Source organism: Pristis pectinata, chromosome 33, assembly GCF_009764475.1.
Source record: "Pristis pectinata isolate sPriPec2 chromosome 33, sPriPec2.1.pri, whole genome shotgun sequence".
NCBI classification, from domain to species: domain Eukaryota; kingdom Metazoa; phylum Chordata; class Chondrichthyes; order Rhinopristiformes; family Pristidae; genus Pristis; species Pristis pectinata.
Window position 1 is genome coordinate 15,705,656 of NC_067437.1, and position 14,686 is coordinate 15,720,341.

Sequence of the window (14,686 nt, forward strand, 5' to 3'; positions counted from 1 at the left end):
TACTGAGGCAGCGAGAGGTGCAGACAGAATCCATGGAGGGGAGGCTACTTTCCGTGATGTACTGAGGTGTGTCCACAAATCTCTTCAGCTTCTTGCAGTCACAGGCAGAGTAGTTGCCATACCAAGCCATGATGCATCTGGATAGGATGCTTTCTATGGTTCATCTATAAAAATTTGTGAGGGTCAAAGGGGACATGCCAAATTTCTTTAGCCTCCTGAGGAAATAGAGGCACTGGTGCGTTTTCTTAGCTATGGTGTCTACGTAATTGGACTAGGACAGGCTATTGGCGATGTTCATTGCTAGGAACTTAAAGCCCTCTCGACCTCAGCACTGTTGATGTAAACAGGAGTGTGAGCACCACCCCCCTTCCTGAATTCAATGACCAACTCTTTTTTTCGCTGACATTGAAGGAAAGGTTAGTGTCATGACACCATATCACTAGGCTCTCTATCTCCTTCCTGTACTCTGATGAATCATTATTTGAGAATCAGCCCACTACGGTGGTATCATCTGAAAACTTGTAGAAGGAGTTAGAGTAAAATCTGACCACACAGTGGTGAGTATATCGGGAGTAGGGTCAGGGGCTGAGGATACAGCCTTGTGGGGCACCAGTGTTGAGAATAGTCATGGCGAAGGTGTTGTTGCCTATCCTTACTGATTGTGGTCTGTTGGTCAGGAAGTCAAGGATCCAGTTGCAAAGGGAGGTGTTGAGTCCCAGGTCTAGGAATTTGGAGATGAGTTTGCATGGAAGTACAGTATTGAAGGTGGAGCTGTAGTTAATAAACAATAGTCTAACGGAGGTGCCTTTACTGTCCAGATGCTCCAGAGATGAGTGTAGGGCCAAGGAGATGGCATCTGCTGTAGACCTGTCTTGGCAGTAGACAAATTGCAGTGGGTCAAGGTTGTCTGGGAGGATAGAGTTGATGTGTGCCTTGACCAGCCCCTTGAAGTACTTCATGATGGTGGATGTCAGAGCCACTGGGTGATCGTCATTAAGGCACGTTATCTTATTTTTCATAGGTACCAGGATGATAGTGATCTTCTTAAAGCAGGTGGGAACCTCAGATTGAAGCAGGGAGAGGTTAAAAAAGTCTGCAAATACCGCTGCCAGCTGAACTGCGCAGGATCTAAGGACACGGCCAGGGACACCATCCTGGCCAGATGCTTTCCATGGGTTCACTCTCTGGAAGACTGATCCTACATCTGCAACGGTGACTGTGGGTTCAGGTGCACTGGAGGCTGTCGGGGTGGGTGGTGGCGTACCAGTCCCCTTCTGTTCAAAACATGCATAGAATGTGTTCAGCTCATCAGGAAGGGATGTGCTGTTGTCGGCGATGCTGCCTGACTTCGTTTTGTAGCCTGTTATAGTGTGTAAGCCCTGCCACAGCTGACGGCTAGTCAGGGACTCAATTTTGGACTGGTGTCTCTTGGCATCCCTGTCATATCTCGATTTCCTGTACAGGTCAGCGGCACCCGATTTGAACGCCGCAGTCCTGGACTTCAGAAGGGAATGGATCTCCCAGTTCATCCATGGTTTCCAGTTTGGGAACAACTGGACTGACTTCAAGACAGTGTCACAAGCTTTGGAATTACCTCTTTAAACCTCTTCATTTTTCTCTTTCCTTCTTCAAGACACTCCTTAAAATATACCTCTATCTGTCATACTATATCCTTCATAGCTCAACACCAGTGCTTGACAGTGGTCCTGTGAAATACCTTGTAAAGTTTTACTCCATTAAAGACCCTCTATAATTTGGAATGATTGTGATCATGATCTAAAAATGAGGGTATGAAAGAAAACTTTGCTTTATCTTTATCATCTTTTTAGAAGTACCTTTGAGAGTTTCAGATAGTGAATTGTTCTGAAGTGACTTTATTACAGAGTCAGTTCTGCAGAAAGAAAGAAGCCCCTTCACCTGGAGAAAAATGGATGAATGCCAGGCTGAATGGGGTCAAACCGAGTTTCTTGTGGATTAATGTTCATCAAACCCACAATCCAAGCAGCAAGCCACATTCAAGTATGATCGGGGCATGACTGGCAAGGCTAACATGTATTGCCCTTCCTTAACTACTCTTGAATTCAGTGATTTAGTAGGCTATTGAAGAATCAACCACACTCAGGAGTCACACTTAAGCCAGCATATTTCATTTTAAAGATCATTAGTGAACCAGATGGGTTTTACAACAATCCAGTACTTTTTCCACAATCATCATCACTAACAACTTGTCTTCTTAAAAAAATTCCAATGAATTTAATTTCCACAGCTGCTATGGCAGGATTTGAACAGGCCACTCTATTTTCAGTCTAGGCCTCTGGTGTTTAACCATCACCACTTTACCCCATGATTCAATGAAGAAAGCTAAAGCTGCAACGTGGTCATCATGGTGGTGGCACAATGGTGCAACTAGTCAACCTGCTGCTTCGCAGCTGCAGCAACTCAGGTTCAATCCTGACCTCCGGCGTTGTCTGTGTAGAATTTGTACCTTCTCACTGTGACAAGGTGGGTTTCCTCCAGGCACTCCAGTTTCCTCCCACATCCGAACAAAAACATGAGTTGGTAGGTTAATTGGCCACTGTAAATTGCTCCTAGTGAGAGGGTGAGTGGTAGAACTTTGGGAGAGTTGATTGCGATTGTAATGTCAAGCATGCTTTGCACTATTTGAAATATTGCATTGTGGTGGCAAGCATGCCAGTTTTCAGTAATACAGAGGTAACATCAATCTATGCACAATGTTCACTTAATGCTCGCCCTGACATATTGGGCTGGGTATATGCACCTACTACTCAGTGCAGACCACACACCAAAGAGGAAGAAGAACACTGGTTTAGCTACAATTAGAATACGGTGACCAGTTCTGGGAACCACAGTCTAAGAAAGATGTGAAGGCCTGAGAAAGGGTGCAGAGGGGATTTACCAAAATGATTCCATGGATGAAGTTCCTTGTTACGTGGATAGACCAGAGAAGCAGAGGCTGTTCTCCTCAGAACAGAGGTCAGGAGAGCACACAAGGTATTTAAAATCATGGAGTGTATAAACGCAGACAGAGAAGAAGTTCTATTGGTGGAAGGGTCAAGAACAAAAGGAATAAAGGTAGTTGGCAAAAGAACCAAAGGAAACATAAGAAAAAAGCCTTTTTTTAAACACAATAGGTGATTTGGGTCTGGATTGCACTGCCATGCCAGAGGAGGCAGATTCAGTTGTAGTGTTCAAAAGAGAGATGATAAGTACTTGAGAGGATAGATGTTGCAGGGTTATGGGGAAAAGGCAGTAGACTGCACTTTGCAGAACTTGTTCAGTGGGCTAAATGGTCTCCTTCCATGCTGTAATTTTTCTGTGATTCAGACCATCTTCAAAGTCCCCTCTGAAGGCTCTAAACTTGGGTGAGAATAGACCCACCTTGCCCAATCTTTTTTTTCATAAGACAATCCCCTCAGCCTATGAATCTTAATTACTGTCTATACGTTCTTGTTAAATTTCTGTTTCCATGCAAGGGCGGTGAGATCTCTGTGAACATCAACATATAACAGCTTCACACAATTTAAATAATACTCTGCTTTAGGCAGAGTGGATACCCTTGCATTTCCCCTCATTATACCCGTCATATATCTCTTTCCTGACACATTGTATCCTCCTTACAACTTATTTTCCCAAGTACCTTTGTTTCACCAGCAAAGTTAGTTCCTGCATCTAAGTAATTATCATAGATTCTAAGTAGCTATAATGTGATCCCTGAAGCATGTTAGAGATTACCAATTTAAAAATGACCCATTTACCTCTTTTGTTTTCTGCATATTAACCAATCCTCTGTCCATGCTAATATATTACTCTCAACACCATGAGCTATTATCTTGTCCAATAACCTTTTATGTAGCCTGTAATCAAATGTGCTTTGGAAGTCCAAATACACTACACTCATTATCCTGCTAATTGCATTCTCAAAGAACGCTAATAAATCTGTTAAACATGATTTCCCTTTCATAATGCCATGCTGACTCTGCCAAGATATGTTATACTTTTTAAAATGTTGTCACTTCTTTAATAATAGACTTCAACGATTTGTGATGGCTGTTATTTATTACAGTAACCCTGTCTCCGTTGTTGTGGTTACTTAGCAATTACTGCTGGCCCACTGTTAGACCATGCATGAGAAACAGCAAGGAGAACAATAAGGTGTCATCAACTCCTACTCTAACATTCACAGAGATGAGCACTAAAACTTGGTTAAATATTACGCATTGTACTGGGTGAGGCAGCTGAGCAACTGAGTCAGAGGTCAACAGAGTCAACAAGTTGTAAAGTTTTATTGCCGAAGTCAATCCAAATAACATAACTACCTAAATAAACCGTCTAAATGAATCTACTTGCTGAATTAACCCAAACAATACAGACACACTCCATAAGCTTGGAGCCTGAAAAAAAACAAAAGTAAAAACGAAAACTGCATTTATCCAGCAAACACTTGCCTGAAAAACTTTGAAAGGTGTTTTATAATTGGAGTTTGTGAGCTTAGATTAGAAAAGAGAAAGATTTTTGGGAGACGGCCTATGAAAGTTAGACAAGTTAGGGCAAGAGGCTTCCATCAGTATGTGGAGGAGGGCAGGAGGGATAAACACGATAGACAGAAAGGTCAGAAATGTAGAGGGCATTGGGCATTGCTTTGAGTTGCTGAAGGAAGGAAGATCGGCAGAATTAGCAAGCTGAATAATGAGGAATTGACTAAGGTCAGTGAATGCTATGGGAGTGTGGAACTTATACACATCACAGATTGGGGTTTAGGTAACGTGGAACTTTATTGACCACAAAGTTGGACTGGAGAAATTAATCTCAGAGATAACAAGAGTATCAATAAGAATTAGGCCTCCACTGCAAATGTAGAGATTGAAAATCTTGGCGATAAATTGGATGTGGGAGTTTCAAACTCAGCTGAGCAAGATGGCATCAGATTCAGCCTAACCAAGCAATTGCAGCAGGGATAGAATCACTGCCAGAGACATGCATTTTTTTGACAGGAGTTCAACAGGACCATTTCAGTTTTGTTGACATTTCAGCTGGAGATGGGGTCTGGTTCATCTTGAATTATTGTTGACAAAGGTCAGGCAAAGATGTGAGGCACACTGGACCTCATAGAATCATTGTGTCATAGAGCATAGAAACTTGGTTCACCATGTGTGTGCTGACCATTGAGTACCTGTCTCTACTAATTCCATTTACCAGCACATGATCTGTAGCCTACTATGCAATGCCAATTCAAGTGTTTGTCCAGATGCTTCTTAAATGTTGTGAGAGTCTCAGATCCACCACTTTCTCAGGTCGCGTGTTCCAGATTTCAATCACTCTCTAGGTGAAAAAAATTCTTCCTCGGATCCCTGCTAAACTTCTTACTCCTCACATTAAACCTAAGTCCTTTGATCTTGGACATCACTGCTATGGGGAAAAGTTCCTTACTATCTACCCTTTCCGCGCTTCTCGTAATTTTGTTTACCTCCATCAGGTTCAGTCTCTGCTCATAACTGAAATATTCCTTCCCAGGGAACATCCTGGCGAATCTCCGCTACGTTCTCTCCAGTCTAATCACGTCCTTCCTATAGTATGGCGACCAGAACTTAATACAGTACTCCAGCTGTGACTGAACCAATATTTTATATAGTTGTACCGAGACCTCCCTCCACTTATATTCTATGTCCCAGATAATGAAGGTAAGCATCCCATATGCTTTCTTCACCAACTTATCTACCTGTGCTGTCACCTTCCAGGATCCTTGGACTTCTACACCAAAGACAGTGATAGTAGTAGTGGAAGTGGGCTCTCAGCTAATGCAATGGTGGACACTCAACTAAGTAATGGAATAACTCAACTGGGGAGAGAGACAAATGTTGTGTTTTGGAGCTTGTAGGCAGTGATTGCAATTGAGTAACATCAGTCTATACTCAGTGGAGTTTAGAAGAATCTCATTGAGACATGCAAAATTCTGAGAAGAATTGACAGAGTAGATTTTGAGAGGCTGCTTCCCCTGACTGGCGAATCGACAACTAGGGCACAGTCTCAGGATTACGGCTTTCCCCTTTTAGACTCAAGTGAGGAGAAATTTATTTACTCAAAGGTTTGTGAAATGCAGTATTTCTTTACCCCAGTTGTTGATTGTAATCAACACTGAAGGATAGACAGGAAAGTAGCCAAGGTATCATCCTTCATCTTGCTGAATTGTGTCCTGGCCAATTTTTATCCCTGGATTCAAATCACTGAAAGATAGGATACGTGGCATAAAAATGAATCCACGTCAGTGTCTATGCTCCTCTCCAGTCTCCTCCTGTCTTTCCTCAACTAAATTTATCAAAAAGTCGTCAATTCCTTTATCTTGAGCACATTTTTCCAGCTAGCAGGTTCAAGGAGCTATATAGCCTGCTCCTGCTTCAACTTCTTATGTTCTTATGATTACATAGTGGGAAAAAGCCATTGGAAAAATACATCATCTCTATAGTCAGAAGTGAAACCATTAGAAGACAAAGACAGAATTGCAATTATATGGTGCCTTTTTGGATGTCCAAAAGCACTTCACAGTCAGAAGAGTATGTTTGAAGTGTAATCATTATTGTAAAGCAGAAATGCAGTAGAAGATTTGCTCAGAGCATGCTCCTACAAACGGCAATGTGGAAATGGCCAGACAACCTCAACTAGAAAAATCTATTGAGACATGTAAGATTCTGAAAGATATTGACAGAGTAACTTCTAGGAAGCTGCTTCCTCTGGCTGGAGAGTCTGCAACTAAGGGTATGATGCCATAGGTGGGAAGGGAGTTTATTGATGGCATCACACATTTTTAGAAACATTCAGAAGAAGGGTGGTTCGAGAGCCAAAAAGAGATACGGAACTTCTGCCTTTGTAACTTAGATGCCCAAAACGAAATAATGATTGTACAATGTCTTTGAGGTGAGTCAAAGAAAAAAAAGTTGAAAGTCTAAACAACTGACTGTTAAGTGTCGTGGGTCCCTTTTCTCTTGAGAAAAGAAAGCTGAGGGGTGTTGACAAAGTGGATACAAAATTGTTTCCATTTGTGGGGGAAAGTTTATCTGGAAGCAATCAATATCAGATAGTCCAATAAAATCTAATAATGAATTCATAAAAAAACCTTCTTTACCAAGAAAAATGAAAATATGAAATGTGGAAGTGTTTGATATGAATAGTACTGCACTTAAGAGGAGGCAAGCATATTCGAGAGAAGGGAACAGGCAGCCATGCTGATATCTTCAGATGAAGAAAGAAAGGCAGCGAAATTCAAGAGGGAACTGAGAGACAAAATTTTCACACACAGGGCAGTGGGTATATGGAACGAGCTGCCAGAGGTAGTTGTATAGGCAGGTACAATTACAATGTATGAAAGACATTGAGACAAATACATGGATAGGAAAGGTTTAGAGCAATATGGGCCAAACACAGGCAAATGGGACTAGATCAGATATTTGAGGGATATAGTCTGAGGTAGATAGAAGGAATAGAAATATGGAAGATAGGTGAAACTGGGACATATGATGAGAAGACAGACAGGTGAGATCGAGGAACAAAGCCAGAAGATAGTTAGGCTGGAGTCAGGTATATGCTAAGAAAATATGTGCAATGTAAGGATTTGCTAAAGCTAGGATTGGGGGATGTAATCAGAATGTAGAATTGTGGGATGGACAAAGATTGTGAAAAGGGTTGAATTCAGACTGATCAAAGGGTAGGTTCGGTAGGCCATTTTCTTTTGTTTTTCCTGGAATGAGTTTATTTTAATTTGATGAAGATTTGTGGCCTTAATGAGAGGCCAAGATATTGAATGAAAAAGAAACACATGGAGTTCTGCCTGAGACATTGCTTCAGTCTTTTGACATATGGAAATTTTTAGCTAAATGACACCACCTGAAGCAAAGGCACAAGACTCACCATTACTCTTCCTTGCTGGGTCATTCACTATCTTCTTAAATTTCATTGCATCCCGGATGATTTCCTTAACCTCTAAACCCATAGAGAATGCAGCTGATCCAGCTTCCAAAGCATTAATGTGCCTAAAATCATAGAAGCAAAACCCTTTAAAGAGTTGAAAACACATATTAAAAGAAAGAATGAACTTCCACACACATCACAACTTATCACCAAAGCTAAAAAGTTACTTTCTGAAGAGAAGCCACTACTATTACATCAAATAACATTGTTCATACATTAGTTTTATGAGAGCTATAGCCACAATTGTTACGACTACTATATTTCACTGCAAGTCCTCCTCAGGTTACAAACGCCCGACTTATGGACAGCCCGTATGTACAAACAAGTGTTTGGGAGACTGGTGGGATGAATTTGCTGACTGCAGCAGGCATCATCTGCCATGTGGGGATTCAGTTTGTGGCCAATATCATTGCATCTAGCAGAGAAATCTGAATGGTTAAGTTAAACACCCCGATTTAGCTACACTTTGCCTTTGGTTGGCTTATGTTTTTATTTAAATATATTGCCAGGCAGCCACATTTCCAACTTGCAAACTGTTCGAGTTACAAACATTTCTCAGGAACAGAACCCTGTCATAACCAGGTGAGGTGGAAGCCTTTTAGCTGGGAGATAAAGTTCACAAGCTCCATCAAACTAGGAACCTTTGTTTATGGTGATCAGCTGCATTCAGGTATCAAATTTGCAGCCTCTCAGTTCTTAGGGTTCATTTCAATTCTTGAGGTTCATTCTTGCAATTCATTTCAAGACAATAGTTTGCAATACAGGAAGTTTATTGATCTTATGCTGAGGTGGAACAGATAAAAATAACCTACCAGAAACAGGATTCTGAGGTTTCATTTTTTTTGTAGATGTAAGTTGAGTCCCACTTACACGTCTTCACAATCTTATCGTCATCCCAGAGTGCTAAGAAAAAGCTGGAGATTTTCCTAGCTGTGGGTAGGATCCTGGTCAAGTTGGGTTTATAATCACAGGATAACCCAAAGCTTCCTGCAGAGATCATGGGAATGTCCAAAAATGTATCCAGCCTAACAAAAAAAGTGAGTTTTTGATGATCTTATTATTTATTTTAAAATTTTCATCTCTTTTTCCTCTTTTAACCTGGTTATGCTCTACATTCCTCCAATTCTGAACTCTTAAGCATCCCCCCTTTGGCTGCCAAGGCACTATGGTCTGCAATTTTGTGACCATATCTTTGACTCTTCACCTCTCCTCCTTCATTGAAGACACTCCTTAAAATCTACCTCTTTGATTGAGTTCTGGGCCACCAGCCCTAGTATCTTGTCATGGAATTTGTGTCAAAGTTAGTTTGCGAACACTCTTGTGGAACTCCATAGCAGGTATTAATGGGTTAAATGTGTAGATATATTTGCAAGTTTTTGTGGTTGTTCTTGAAGCCATTAATGATATCCCTTATCCCTACCATAACTCATTGAAGTGATCACTTGAGAATAGCAGGGGTTTCAGTGATGGGCTACGAACTGACGTCAAGCCTCTGCCATACAGGTCAACAGCTTCCAAAAGAAAACACCAGTGAGGAGCCTTTCCCCCAGCAGAAAGCAGCAGACCAAGTGACTTGAGCAAGCTCATGCAGTATAGGCCATGATATGAAACTGGTACCTCCCTCCAGCTTAGTACCATACTTGGCAATCTATTTATCCCATTTGTCAACAGAAGAAGCAACCCCACTGCTCCCGAAACCCTGCAAAGTTTTCCCTGTCAAATACATTTTGAAAGTTATTCCTAAATTTGACTCCACTTTCTGGATGTACATTCCACATCATAAATCTCACTGCATCACTGAATTATTGTGTCTGTGATTTTTTTTTTGCCAATTATCTAAAGTATATGCTGTTGTTTATTGACCTATCTGTCTCTGGAGGCAGTTTTTCAAATTTTAGCCTATTTTTAAACACACTCAGCAAGCGTTTCCTTAAGGCACGAGGTAATGTTGCAGCTCTATAGAACTCTCGTTAGACCACACTTGGAGTATTGTGTTCAGCTCTTGTCGCCTCATTATAGGAAAGATATGAAAGCTTTAGAGAGGATGCAGGGGAGATTTACCAGGATGCTGCCTGGATTGGAGAGCTTGTCTGATGAGGATAGGTTGAGTGAGCTAGGGCTTTTCTCTTTGGAGCAAAGGAGGATGAGAGGTGACTTGATAGAGGTGTACAAGATTTTAAGAGGCATAGATCGAGTGGACAGTCAGAGACTTTTTCCCAGGGCGGAAATGGCTAACAGGAGGTGGCATAGCATTATTTTAAGGTGATTGGAGGAAGGTATAAGGGGGATGTCAGAGGTAAGGCATTTACACAGAGTGTGGTGGGTGAGTGGAATGCACTGCCGGCAGAGGTTGTGATGGCAGATCCATTAGGGACATTTAATAAATACCTCATGACTAACAGAGAAATGGAGGGATATGTGGGAGGGAAGGGTTAGATAGATCTTAGAGCAGGATAAAATGTCGGCACAACATCATGGGCCGAAGGGCCTGTATTGTGCTGTGAAGTTCTATGTTAACCTTCAATGCACCAATGATGACAGGCTTAGCTTCTCCAGTCACTCTACAAGAGCCCCATATCTTTGGTACCATTCCAGTCAAACTTGTCTGGACCCCTTCTAATATTTTTGGGATGTAATGAGTTCATGCTATATATGCTGTATACAAATCTTTGTTTGGAACCCTTCCTGAAGTTGGTGCCCAGAATTATTTACACGACTTCAACTCAGGACTAGCCAATCATTTATGAAGTTTTAGACAACAGGTTTTTTTTGTGCACTACTCCTCTTTTTATAAAACCCAGGATCCCACACACTTTTGTCTGAGCTAGCTTGTTCTTCCACTTTCAAAGATTAGTGTAGAAAAACCACAGGCTTTTTAGTTTCTGCTTTTTCCATTAATATAAATCATTCATTTACCACACACCATCCTTCAGCAGTGGAGGTGCCAGGCTGAGTATCTCTATGTATTGCCATCCCTTACAGTCTTTTGAACAAGGCCAGCTGAGTAATTTGCCACCTTTAACACACTAAGAAACATCAGTAACCTGGAGTACATCACATCCCTCTGTCACACACACGTACAATCTGAGTCTCTATCTCCTCAAGCTCAAAAGTAAATCATTGTGATCATCTGCAACCAAAATACCAGGGCACATCTCTCATTTCATTATTGAAAAGAACTCACACTGGATAGGAGGCAGAGACTTACGAGACAATTTGAAAGGTCGCATAGGTACATGTGAGACCTACAACTGCACAGCCCAAGTTTTCTTCCATCTAGATGCAGAATTAAAAAGAGAATCAAGATCAGAATCCATCAGTCTCAATGGGTGCACTCCCACTTTTCCTCTCACTGTGTAGTCATTTCAGTTTTTGAGATGCTGTTGAACAGTAAAATAATAAACATTCATGTTTTTACAATCATCCAACATATTGCCCATTTATTTTTACCCAAAATCGTTAGGAGGTGGAATTTGCTAGGAGAAGTAGTATGGCTACATTGAAAAGTAAAGATAAAAGGGAGAAAGGAACAGAAAAATACACAAATATGGTTATTGAGAGATACAGCTTGAAAACATGCCTTTTGGGCCACTGCGTCCATGCCAACCATCAACCACCCATTTACACTATTTTCTCATCAATCTCGTTTTCTAATCTCCCCACATTCCCATCAACTGCCCCCAGATTCTATTACTCACCTGCACACTAGGGGTAATTTACAGTGGCCAATTACCCTACCAACCCACACATCTTTGGGATGTGAGAGGAAACCAGAACATCCAGATCACACATCATGGGAAGTAGCCAGAGGTCAAGCTAACCTTGAAGAAGCCTCTTTGAAGAGTGGCACGGGGGAAGGAGGAATAAAACATGATTGGATACTCCTGGATTTCATAACCTGTGCTGTAGTGAAAGGTCGGCTTTCAAGCCCTGTGTATCCCAATTTAGGGTCAATACCTTATCCTTGTTCCAAGGATCTGAAACACCTTGTGTTCTTAGATGGTATCAATGCAACTCATAATGCTCTAGGCTGACCAGTCTATTGGTGTTCACCACTGAGGCTCACACATGGGGGATAGCCATTTGGATGAGAATTTTGTGAGCCTCGACCCACTTCTTCAGGAAAGTGGAGAAATGTGCAAAGAAACAGCCCAGAAAGAAAACATCTTTCACAAATTCTTCTGCTATTAATGCATTCAGTGGAGCAGAACAGGTCAAGTGGATTAACCAGACTTCAGTTTAGTCCAACAAGAGCCAACAGCAAACCCAAACGCACCTCTCTAGCCTGGCACTCCACCTAGTGGATAAAATGTAATTGCAATGTAATAAGTTGCATTTGGGTCTTGTGGTGACTGCTTGGTGGGGGGGGGGGGGGGGGGGGGTACATGGAAGTAGCAACCATATTGTTGATAACTGCTGTTATGGTCTGTAGTTGACTGAGTAAATTGGCAGGACCCTGGATCAGCGTCACAGCGCAGAACTGTCCGTTTTTGTCTGACTCACAGACTTACAAATAAATTCTGAAGTTTCACCAGTCCTCCACAGGTGCTAGTGGAACATCCTTTGGATGAAAAGGATACTGTGTCAAAACCTTCGTATGATGCGTTTACGGTGACATTATAACCTAAAATACAAATACAGCTGTTAGTTACATTTTGACTTAGTTCTGCTATCCTTCAAGTTGGTGATTATTCCATCCCAAATGTTCATTATTTTTTGTAAAAGCCCAAAGAGTCAGTAATTACAAGTCTTGAGGTGATAAAGATCACTTATTCACAATCATCACCTATGTCTCTCTTGGGGCGAAGATCACTCATTCAGTCTTCAACCATGCCTTTCTATCTCTATCTGCTCCAACTCTCACTTTCTTAATTTTCTGCTGGTTTGCAAATATTGCATCCCAAGAATAAGGAATGTAGCGGGCAGGGTTTTATTGAGTTGCCTGGTCCCATGGGTCAGATCTTCCAAAGGACCATGAAGGCTATTTGTACTTGCAGCTTTTTCTAATCTGCAGTTGTTTGGATGGCCATAGGTGGCCATCCGCCAATCTTTTGCCTTGCTCTGTGCTGTCCACCGAGGTATCACTGAGTTCCCCATAGGGGTCACTGGCCATCCAGCCCTTTCATCAGCAGATGACTCCTGATATTATCATGTGATATGGGCTCAATATGTAATCTTCTTGCCAGATTAAAACAGAAAGAGCTGGTGCCAATTTGAAAGGAAACTTCCACTGGACTGACTTATATGGTATTGGTATTGGTTTATTATTATCACTTGTACCGAGGTACAGTGAAAAACTTGTCTTGCATACCATTTGTACAGATTAATTCATTACACAGTGCATTGAGGTAGTACAGGTAAAATGAAATAACAGAATACAGAGTAAAGTGTCACAGCTACAGGGAAGTGCATTGCAGGTAGACAATAAGGTGCAAGGTCATAACAAGGTAGATTGTGAGGTCAAGAGTCCATCTCATCATATAAGGGAACCATTCAATAGTCTTATCACAGTGGGATAGAAGCTGTCCTTGTGCCTGGTAGTATGTATCCTCAGACTCCTGTGTCTTCTTGGAATGAACCATGTAAAGTTTATAGACACACCAGAGACTCCAGATGTCTGCCTGCACTGCACCCCCTCCGCAACTGTTAACACTCCACCCCACATTCCCCCAATGCTCTGCCTTGTACTACCTCACTGCACTGTTGTAACGAATTGATCTGCACGAACAGCACGCAAGACAAGTCCCTCACTGCACCTCGCACACATGTCAACAATAAACCAATTTCTAGTGCTCATATGGATAATTTCCATTTGAAAAGCGTGTCTGATAGAAAGGCTTCCACAGGGGCCACGAAATAATCAGGGCCAATGCTGCCATAGGATCCCCAGAGACCACAATCCTGACCAGTTCCAGTTAAATTACAAGTCACACCAGCCTGATTTTGAGCTTATTAGAGTCCTCCCCAGGTTGCGAGCTAGATCTAATCAAGAGACGTCCTCAAAATCACAGGAGGCCATTTCATTTCTCTTTTTCATAGCATACTACTAGAATTTGTTATATTAGCTTTAATATCCATTACAAGTATTGTGTTTTAGTATCTCATTACTTTCTGTACATCGCTTTTAGAGCTCTACTGGTCTTCCCATAGAGAAGCAGAGAGGTCAGTCAAAAGATAAGGTGGACTAAGCCCAGGCTTGGCATGTGGACACACAATGTAAAAAGCTACTGCATCACCTAATCCTCCCAAAAATACAATTGTAAGAAACTTTACATGTAATGTACAGTACAGAAGCAGACTATTCACCTCACATGTCCATCCCCATGTTTATGTAACTGGAAATGAAAAGGGCTGACATTCTGGCTTCTGCCCTCTTCCTTTCCAGCCCTGATGAAGGGCCTTGACCCGAATGTCAACTGTTTATTTCCCTCCATAGATGCTGCCTGACCTGTTGAGTTCCTCTGGCATTTTGTGTGTGTTGCTCAAGATTCCAGCATTTGCAGAATCTCTTATGCGCCTTCATCAACACATTTTGTTACCTCTTGAAAAATTTAATCAAATTCGTCAGACAGGATCTCTCCACAACAAAACCATGCTGACTCTCTGATTAATTCCCACCTTTGCAAATGTAGATTAATCCTGTTCCTCAGAATTTGTCTGCAATAACTTCCTTACTGCCAATGTTAGACTCACAGACCTGTAATTA

At 41.7% G+C, this 14,686-nt stretch overlaps 1 protein-coding gene across 1 annotated transcript in view; it reads right to left on the reverse strand.

Moving 5' to 3' along the window:
* Nucleotides 1-13,093, reverse strand: part of LOC127585430 (guanylyl cyclase C-like) — a 57,578-nt gene extending 44,485 nt beyond the window's left edge. Inside the window, exons 1-5 of the mRNA XM_052042856.1 lie at nt 13,036-13,093; nt 12,492-12,604; nt 11,189-11,256; nt 8,793-9,005; nt 7,921-8,042 (exon numbers count right to left, since the gene is read on the reverse strand). Of these exons, the coding sequence (XP_051898816.1) occupies nt 7,921-8,042; nt 8,793-9,005; nt 11,189-11,256; nt 12,492-12,604; nt 13,036-13,093 (574 nt within the window). The remainder of the gene's footprint in view (nt 1-7,920; nt 8,043-8,792; nt 9,006-11,188; nt 11,257-12,491; nt 12,605-13,035) is intronic.
* Nucleotides 13,094-14,686: the final 1,593 nt, after the last annotated feature.